Raw genomic sequence first — 10,748 nt, forward strand, 5'->3', positions numbered from 1 at the left:
TATTAGTTGCGCCTACATTTTGTGGCAAAGCATTGGCAATTTTGGCACACATTGCATTTTAAACTGTGGCTTTTACCATTGTTATATTGTGGTGCTATGCTCTAAGGTTCCTTGCACTAATATGCCAGCTGCCAATGCCTCCTGTATTATGTCACCATTTAGTAATGTGGCCCCATTTACTAATAGTCTCTCTCAGGTGGCCTCACTAAATAATAGTCCCCTTCATGTGGCCTTGGCCCTATTTAGTAATAGTTAACCCCTTTCTGAATGTCCAGCCAGGAAACAAGTTCAAAGCATCTTCTTCTCCCTATCAAACTGTCTATCATACATTCCGGACACAGCACATTGTAAGCAGAGGACCCCTCCCATGGGAACCATGGGAAGGGAGACAGATTATCTTCTGCATAGAATGCCCTACAACTGGAACATGTGAGAGACGAAAAGAGTGATATAAGAGGTTGCTTTGAAGATACTGCCTGGCTGGGTATTCAGAAGCGGATCCCGGACAGACCAGCTGATAGTGTGAGTGAGATCAAAAGTTGCTTTTAAGTGGCTGTCTGGCCAAATGTTTGGAGGTTTGCCCCTACTGTGGGTTGGGGCCATTCCATATCATGCCCCACTGTTGCTTGATTGTTTTTTACCCACAATTACTATTGCTATTAAAAAATTTAAAAAAAAACTGCTTGCACCAGCCTTGAAAGGTAATTAATAATTGGGCCGATGGTGTACTGACTGGGTGGCAACCCTAGACTTCTGTAAAACAGAGATATCCTTCAAGTTGCCATATTTAAGGATGTTGTTTATCTGTATTATGTATGCCACATTGATTAGAAGCAAAGTTGAGGAAACCCACTGAAACACATAATCCAGATAATAAAGGATTTACCATGGACTATGTATGTAAAAGAAGACTAAAATTATGACAACTGCAAAAAATGGCCAAATTTAAATCAAAATTGACAATGAGGTCATAGAATGCGTGCAAGACTTCATCTTCCTTGGCTCAAAAATTGACCAGGCTCGAGAATCTATGCCAGAGATAAAACGTAGAATAGCACTGGGGCGAAGCGCAATGCTAACATGGACAAAATCTGGAAAAGTAGGTATATCAGTATAGCAACTAAATGTAAGATAGTACAAGCCACTGTTTCCCCCACAGCCATGTATAAATGTGAAAGCTGGACTGCGAAAAAAGCTAATAGACGGAGGATTGATGTGTTTGATCTGTGGTGCTGGCGATAGCTGCTGCGCATGCCCTGGATGGCGAGAGTAACAAACAGAGAAGTCCTGAATCATATAAGACCCGATATATCATTGGAGGCCAAGATGGCCAGACTCAGACTCACGTATTTTGGCCATGTAATGCGAGCACAGTTGCTAGAAAAATCTATAATGCTTGGACAGATCAGAGGCAAAAGAAGACCCGGCCGCCAAAGGACACGATGATTGATACTGTCAGAGCTGATACTGTCATGGATATCATACAATTGAAAGAAGCAGTGCAAAACGGAAAAACATGGAGGGAGCTCGCCTTTAGGTTTGCCAGAGGTCGTGAACGACTAAATGGTTAACAACAACAACATGTACATATGTTCACTTAACCAGTTGCACCAATCACACAACCATACAAGGTTAGAATAAAAGTGCCCACACACTTTAACAACTGTCAGATGAATGATCGTTCATCCGACAGTCATTTTCCCCAGCTGCCCCATACACACTAATGTTGTAGTTAAGCGACAGGGCAGGCAGACAGCTATGGCATTGGCTTATCACTCAGGAACCATAGGATCTTGCATTGAAATTCAACGTGACCCGATCCTGCTTTCTCTTAACATCATCTGTTGGGGGAAAGTTGTGCGGTCCCCATACACAGTAGAGAGTTGTCCAACCCCACCGTTAGCAGTGGGTTCAGAAGACTAAACTCTAATCTATATGGGGACCTTATATTAACTCTATATTGTTCCTTTCTAATCAACAAACAATACATGAGGAAGCACTCTTTTGTATACATTGTACCTGTTTGTTTTCCCATACAATTGCCTACACTTTCAATAAACATCCTTGATATATTTTAGTAACATATATGTTTGGCCCCTAGACAAAAATTGAGTTCAGGATAGGTGATGAGTTGTTTTGATGGTACAACCCCTTTAATACATCTGGGTCTTGCATCACCTTTGGTCCTCCTTCCATGCAGTTACACCTGGCTTATCTTGGGTCGGAACCGTGTTGATATGGACACACAGTAATACACTAATGAGAATCCATAAAGTGTAATATAATATTTAATAAACCAAGATAGAATCCATTCTAAAATGTGTCTTTTAATATCTTTCCAGGCTTCACTTACTTCTATAAAGGCAAAGAATACTGGAAATTTCACAACCAGAGACTGAAAGTAGAACCTGGATACCCACGGTCAATTCTTAAAGATTACATGGGATGTGAGACTTCAGTTGACCGAGACAAAGATCGAACCAGTACTCAAGATGATGTAGACGTTGTCATGAAGCTAGACAACACAGACAGCACTGTGAAAGCCATAGCTATCGTAATTCCCTGTATCCTGGCTCTGTGCCTCCTCGTTTTGGTTTACACAGTGTTTCAATTCAAAAGAAAAGGAACACCCCGTCACATACTGTACTGTAAACGCTCTATGCAAGAGTGGGTGTGATATAGGGATTCTTATTGTAGAAATTTGAGGTTACTTGAGATTCAACATCAGAGCTATTATGCTGTTCCCTAGCTAAACACAGGCATCTGTGGGCCAGGGTCATATGGCTGATCTTTAAAATCCAAGAGGTTTTGTGTCCTGCACTTGAGTGGGGATTCAATCATCTGGGGAGCTTCCATGAAATACAGTTTCTGCCATTCCTCCAGTTTTTTTGTATTTCTTTCTCATTCAGTTTTACGCCTTTCTCTGGAGGCAGACTTTGTGTCCAGATGTAAAAGGAGGAGGTAGAATAAATCCTGAAAGCATTAATTTTTATTTTCAAGTTCCTCTAGTTTTTGAAGACTGCAGATCCTCTTCGAAAAGTTTTACACTGCAGTTCGCAAGCATCAAATCAACAGAAGAATCACCGAAAATGAACCTTCGACAGAGTGTGAAGACCCAAAACAGCTTTGTTTCCAAAGAGGATTGATTCTCTGTCTGCTATGGCTAGATGCCCACAACTAAGCTTGTGGGAGAACAACGTGATGTGGGACCATGAGACTGTTTGGACAGACTTTTTTTCTTTTTCCAACAAACAAGGGGCCAAATTATCTGCAATACAGTAACAGCCTTAATGATACATTCATTTTGTGTTTTATACAACTTTTTCTGAGCTTTGTCCAAAATGTTTTGAACACATTTTTAGTCATTAATATACTGAACAAAAACTTCTGTGCTTTACTTTTTTTTTATATATATTATTATTTTGCGTCATGATATTTGATCAACTGCCTAGGGCACTTACTAGGTCTGACAGGAACAATCATTTGGAACCTTGGCGGGAAGCAGAATGTCTACGAAGTGCATTGCTATGAGCTGCGGCAAAACGGCAGTCCTGTTGTGAAGGAAATTGCAACGAGTATTGTAACCCTTTGAGAGCTATTGTATCAATTCTTCGATTTCAATGGACTTCACCGGCTTGTTGGTTAAACGGTATGAATGTGCGGAAGAATTACTATAAATAAGAGTTCAGTATTTTGATAAAGAAATTTCAGCTCTGAACAGATTTGAAAAGGTATTTTATTGTAGAGTATAGAGATACAGTATAGAGCAGGATATGTCAAGGGAGATCGAGGTCATGATTGGTAGGAAAGACGAAGTGGTGGAACGAAGCTGTTGCACAATGTCTGATTTGCCTTATACGATTCCATCTGGGCACAAGTAATGTCAATACCAGGGGGAGATCTATATACTAGAAGTATCAAGCTAATTCGTCCTTGAATTGCATGTTTACTATAGTTCTCAAAGGGCGAGGAGTTGATGGAAACTCAGCAGAGGCACACCAGAGTAGGAGTAGCACCAAAGCATTTTCTTCTTGTCAAACATATTACATTCATCGTTCCATCTGATCTCCAGCGTTCAGTCCTTGTTTCTTTTCATTTTTTGGCGTTCCAAGAGGAGAGTCAGTGAGTGACATCTCTATGGAAGTTCTTACAACTGCTTTTTGCAGTATTATACTTTACAAGCACTATGCTATAAACACTTAATGAAGGGTATGTTGGATGTAGTTGCAGTGTGGTCAGCTGGCTTCATCTTAAAGTCAGCATGTGGGAAATGGAGTGTTCTATGGAAACAGTATGCCTTTATCCAAACTTGTGTCCTGTTGACTGTCATGATTTAAACATTGTCGTTTTATAGAAAGCTTGCTGTGTAAAACGGAGCACCGTTCTTGCTCTTTGTGCCCTCTGACCTTTAGCGTATGTTAAGCAAGAGAAACTTATACTTAAGATGTATGGCGAATGCAAGTTGTAAATGAATGACCATTTATAAATTAAGTTTGTCTAGTAAATTTATAACACATAGAGTGTGCGCATATACTCGCGTTTCAATATAGCATATTTTTTTTATTCAAGAGTACTTGAATTTTTAAAGAAAATATGTATATGGCTGGGTGGAATAATTTGCACACAAATGTCTATGTGGGCATATAGTATATAGCACATTGTATTGCTGCCTCATCCCTGCAATGTTACTTACTGAAGATAAACATATGCTAACTACAACCTTACTGCTCCATTTTTAATTTTTTTTTCCTTACGCAATAAAATCTTCACCTTTATCATTTCAACCGTGTAGAACCACATCACACAAAAATATACAAACCAAGTTCAATTATTACAAACATACTTCAATTAGGGGTTGTTGCAAACCCCATTACTGTCCCCCAGTGTCAATGAACAATTACTTCTTTTTTGTGCAATGGTTGTTGCAAACCCCATTACTGTCCCCAAATGTCAATGAACAATTACTTCTTTTTTGTGCAATGGTATACTAATAAAGCTTTAGCTTATTTTACTATTTTTATTAAAAACACCGTTAGAATTTATTCTTTTAATATTTTGATAGTGAAGAACTAAATCATAGTTTCCCCCTACAAATATGAATGGCATATTCATCCTGCGGCTCCTTGGTTTTTCTGACCAAGCAACGCTCTTGTCTAGATGCTGTATAGTTTAATTCAAGTAGCTGGGCTTGTGTTGCCATTGTACACAGTTCTGGACTGGGAGTGGAGTTGTGTCAAGGAAACGTCAAGGGGTTGTCAGGTTGATATTGGTATGCTGTTGATATGCCATCAACGTCTTTGGTGGGAAAATCCATTTAAAATGCCCATGTGCTGAAAGATGAGTTATTTTATATCAAGATTTATGGTTGTTTTAGGTAGTTTGCGGGAGCAAAGCATGGTTACCACGATATATAGCAGTAAAGTATTTGGTTAAACTGTGTCAAATTTGCGCAGCGGGTGAATTTAAACATTGCACCTTCTACTTTGCTCAGATTATTGCCTATTAAAATAGTACAGTTTATGATAAAATATTTTGGAATATTGTCATTATATAGATGTATATAAAATAAAGTAAATGGACCATGTGATAACATGGCAAAGCTACAGTAATATCACAAAGATAGTTGTTTAAGTTGTCCCTATATTGGGAATCCTATGGGCACAATTTGCTCACCCTGCTCAACAGTGAGAATAAATTGGTATAGCAGTATTTGAAAACCTGTAAAAAATACTATTAGAGTTTCTAATAGTTGTATAGCACCAACTTCATATATCAGATCATATTGAATTTTTTATCTTACAGCCCAACTTCACTCAGAGTAGGGCCAATAACTTACTGCCCCATGTCATACTTATAAGGGTCCAGTTAGTTGAGACATGGGGTGTTATTTGTCAATACTAGTGTAGTCATTGCTGTTATTGGCATGTGTACCAGGTTGTGAGTGATAAGGAGGGACCGTAGGAATGAGGAGCCATTGGCTCCAGCACCAAGATTTTAGAATTAAAGGGGTTATCTCATCAGAGACAACCTCTTTCAAAATGCAGTTTCTAGGGCAAACAGCTGATCGCCCTAAGTGTTAATCCCGCCACTCCTAACAAACAGCTGATTTTACCAAGGTAAGCCACAACCAGCCAGAGATTATCTCAACAAATGTGGTATTCCAATAACCATTCCAACGAATGAAATCTGCCAGAACAGGAACTGCTGTAACAGAGTGACTCTCCGTTCCAGGTCATAGATAGGGTTCCCAACTCCATTACGTTCCTATACCCTAATAGGCTATACTGTATGAACAAGGGTTCTGATCTTGGAACAACCCCTTGAAGCTTCAAAAACAATGTGAATACATAATTTGGCAGCAGACTCAGTGATGGTGGTTATGGAGAGTGGGTTGTTAACCAGCAGTAGCAGTGGCTGGATCAGTAAGGCTTATATTTGGGCCACTACACTACAAATATAGGGCTTTTTAGCCATTACTTTGTGAGGGGGGCATCAAATAAAATATTAACCACTGGTGAAAGAAATTGTAGCATGGACTCTGCTTTAGTGATTTTCTTTACCTAACAAAGGATGCTTTAACACAGGATGACTGTTGAGCTCTTAAGCGCCCAACACATGTCCCAAAAATGATTACTCCTGTGCATTCACACAGGAGCGATAATTACTCATTGAATGGAGGCAGGGTGTGCCAGAGATCTCTTCCAACCACCCGTCTCCATGCAGAGTAAACAGGCAGTCATTCATAGATGAACATCTGCCTGTTCACATGGGCCAATTGTCATCAGGTGTTTACACCTGTATTAGATGACCAACAAATGACAAGCAAACGAATTCTCATTTGGCATTCAATCGTTGGCCGTGTTTACACTGAACGATTATCGTTGAGTGTTGCATGATACAGCGACTACCTGAATAATAATTGTCCTAAGTAACAGGGCCCTAACGATATAAGAAAAGCCCAGCGAATACTATGTCTCCAGCCTTCATAGATCTCTGAGGGTGCATTCACAAAGGCAAGAGAGAGTGATGCCCAACACTTCGCCGCTTTGCTGTGCGATGTGCAGGAGACATCTGTATGTTCTATTCTCACACGATAATAGAACGTTCTGCAACTTTTCCGTCTCGCCTTGCTCGAGAGAAAAATCACCAATGTAAATACACCCACGGCAAATAATGGGTTGTATATTCATGTGATTTTTGTGCCTCTCACAACACACATGATTTGCTCACCCATGTGAATGCACCCTTGGTGTGGTATGAGGGTGTAGAATGAGATTTTGGGGTTATCTACAGTCACACCTAAATTCTTAGTATGACTTTATGAGAATAAACAACCAATTCAAAATAAGTGATCTGAATAATCAGATGAAATAAATTCAATTTAGTTTTCTACTTTATTCACTAAAATGAAGATTTACCTATATAGAATATACAAAATATTACAAAGCCAAGTAGAAATTCAGTATTTTAACTCTTTTTACATTAAATGATAAGCTAAAGTCTATAGAGGTCTACATCCCATAAGGGAAAAAATGTAATATAAATGAAAAATGTACATGGTGCAAAGTTACCCTGTGTTATTTATGCTGTAATTAAATGTCGTCGGATTAGATTTCCTGTATGAAGTATGTTTTTTTTCTCCCACTTAGGGTCTGGTAGAAGAGATATTCTATTTTGCTCTTAATGACAAACACAGAGCTCATTTGTGTGCAAATACAAAGCTGAATAACTGGTGCTAAAGTATATCGAGACTGTGAGATGTAACCGGGCAAACGTCTGTAGTGCTTAGACTGACTATTTACATGGGTTATTGGAAATCAATGCATAAACACTATGTTATTTGCATAAGTCGTATTTTAATACCTAAAGTCATTGCACAGAAAATAAAGTCAAAATTAGCATTTATTGAACAATTTTATGTGATCCCCCATATTGCATCATGGAAGATACGAGGGTCCATAACTGTGCTGTTATTAATAATTTTATTTTAATGTATTGTATTCCATAACTCGGCAATTTTTGGTTTTCCAAGGAAAAAAAACTTGTTTACAAAGCTTTATCACTGTGACTGCATCGTTGGTCGCACGGGCTTCAGGCAGCTTCAAGAGAGTGCAAGCCTCTGTGCTTTCGGACAAGTGTTCTGCGTGTCAGTCAAAGTGGTAAAGGCTGTGCAGTGATTTATTTCTATTTATTAATATTTATTTTATGTTTCCTTTTCAGGAGGGTTGTTTGGGCATAGGGCAGGTTGTCTGCTGTAAGTGTCTTAAGGGAAGGGATCATTGGCTTTTATACTATTGCATCTTCTGTAATTACCATTGTTTTATTGTGTTGTAATTAAAAGACAAATAAAGCTGCAAATAAATAGCAGACAATATCATTCTCTACTCACTTGTTTTTTCTATTACTTTTGCATCTGCATATTACTTAGTTTACATTAAAACATGGAATTGGTTGGCACCCGTTCTGTATAATGGGGACAAAAGCACGCCATGTGCCACTGTATGGTGCCTACATATAACACTGTATTATGGATACCTGTAAGGGCTCCATCAGCGGTTTTGTTCTTCATCCTGCTGTTCTGTTTTACTTCCCATTGATTTCAATAGGATTTTATGAGCATCAGTTATGCTCAGTTTGGTTCCATCTGGTTTCTATTTTTTACATGGAAAAAATTGTAGCGGTAGAAAAAAAGTGAAAAAAAAAACTTCCATGTTTTTAACATTAGAATCATAGAATAGTAGGGTTGGAATGGACCTCCAAGACCATCAAGTCTAAACCCCCTGCTCAATGCAGGGTTCACTAAATCATCCCCAACAGATGTTTGTCCAGCCTTTGTTTGAACACTTCCATTGAAGGCGAATTCACCACCTCCCGTGGTAACCTGTTCCACTCATTGATCACTCTCACTGTCAGAAAGTTTTTTCTAATATCTAATTTGTGTCTCCTCCCTTTCAGTTTCATCCCTTTGCCATTGCTTCTAGTCTTTTCTTGTGCAAATAAGAATAGGGCAGATCCCTCTGGACTTTGACAGCCCTTCAGATATTTGTAGACAGCTATTAGGTCTCCTCTCAGTTTACATTCATAGTTCCTTTAACTGTTCCTCATAAGACATTTTTTTGCAGACTGCTCACCATCTTGGTAACTCTTCTCTCAACTTGCTCCAGTTTGTCTATGTCTTTTTTAAAGTGGGACGCCCAGATCTGGACACAGTATTCCAGATGAGGTCTGACTAAGGAAGGGTAGAGGGGGATAATTACCACACGTGATTTAGACTCTATGCTTCTCTTAATACATCCCAGAATAGTATTTGCTTTTTTTGCTGCTGCATCACATTGTTGACTCATGTTCAGTCTGTAATCTATTAGTATACCCAAGTCTTTTTCACATGTGCTGCTTAGCTCAATTCCCCCCATTCTATATGCTTTTTCTTCAATTTTCTTGCTCAGATGTAGGGCTTTGCATTTCTCCTTTTTAAATACCATTCTGTTCAATCTTGGTTAGCTCTTTTTGAATCCTCTCTTCCCTAGTGTTAGCTATCCCTCTTAGCTTTGTGTGGTCAGCAAATTTGATAAGTTTTCCCTCAATTCCCTTCTCTATTTCAACAGGTATATGTATATAAGATAGGTGGAGGTGCTGCCAACCAGATAAATGCTTCCAAATAGAGTGCAGATATAATGCAGGTGAGGAGAAAATAGCCCTGGGTCATGGCACAACCATCCAAATTACGAGACATTGTCAAATCCAACTTCTTTTTATTAATGAAATAACTAACGAGGAATAAAAACGCTTTTTACTGTAAAAGGCCCTATCATCAGTTTAGCTGGAAATATTAACACATTGAATAAAAATATAAAAAGACAACAGGAATGGATTATTATTAGAGATGAGCGAGCGTACTCGGAAAAGCACTACTCGCTCGAGTAATTTGCTTTATCCGAGTATCGCTGTGGTCGTCCCTGAAGATTCGGGTGCCGCTGCGGCTGACAGGTGAGTCGCAGCGGGGAGCAGGGGAGAGCGGGCGGGAGAGAGGGAGAGAAAGATCTCCCCTCCGTTCCTCCCCGCTCTCCCCTGCAGCTCCCCGCTCCGTGCCGGCACCCAAATCTTCAGGGACGAGCACAGCAATACTCAGATAAAGCAAATTACTCGAGCGAGTAGTGCTTTTCCGAGTACGCTCGCTCATCTCTAATTATTATATATATAAAAACAAGTAAAATAAATATATAAAGTGAAATGTACATTTTCCTCAGTGCACAATAATACTCACCCGACAAATACCTGATTGGCAGGGGTCCCATTTCAGACTCCTGCTGAACTATTGCAGATGACCTTTCCCTGCATATTTCAGCCCTTCTGCTGTTTTTTTGTGTGCCTAAATGCGCAGCGTATTTACACAACCAAAAAATACGCAGCACGGCTTATTGTTTTGATGTGCAAATATGCAGGTTTCCTGCGTGTTCATTGCATATTCACTTCTATGCATAATATGCACCAAAATAGAATAATGTTGCGTATTTTTCACACAACGGAAAATCGCGTGAAAAATTCACATATGTGAATGAACCCATTGAAACCAATAGGTTATATTCACTGTGTATTAAGCGGAATAAATGTTCCCATATAAATGAGCCCTTAAGAACATAAGGAACACTGCAACAACTTTCAAATACTGTAAGACACCTTCTTGAAGATCAATTCAGCAGCCTAGAGGTGTATCTTGAAGCCGTTGGGCCTAAAGGAAAATCTGTAAA

At 39.2% G+C, this 10,748-nt stretch overlaps 1 protein-coding gene across 2 annotated transcripts in view; it reads left to right on the forward strand.

Annotated features, from left to right (window-relative positions):
* MMP16 (matrix metallopeptidase 16) overlaps positions 1 to 8,384 on the forward strand; it is a 203,411-nt gene extending 195,027 nt beyond the window's left edge. For both annotated transcript variants that reach the window (XM_066578443.1, XM_066578445.1), the window contains one exon: positions 2,343 to 8,384. In XM_066578443.1, coding sequence (XP_066434540.1) covers positions 2,343 to 2,677 — 335 coding nt within the window. In that variant the 3' untranslated portion in view covers positions 2,678 to 8,384. The remainder of the gene's footprint in view (positions 1 to 2,342) is intronic.
* Positions 8,385 to 10,748: the final 2,364 nt, after the last annotated feature.

Source organism: Eleutherodactylus coqui, chromosome 9, assembly GCF_035609145.1.
Source record: "Eleutherodactylus coqui strain aEleCoq1 chromosome 9, aEleCoq1.hap1, whole genome shotgun sequence".
Classification (NCBI taxonomy): domain Eukaryota; kingdom Metazoa; phylum Chordata; class Amphibia; order Anura; family Eleutherodactylidae; genus Eleutherodactylus; species Eleutherodactylus coqui.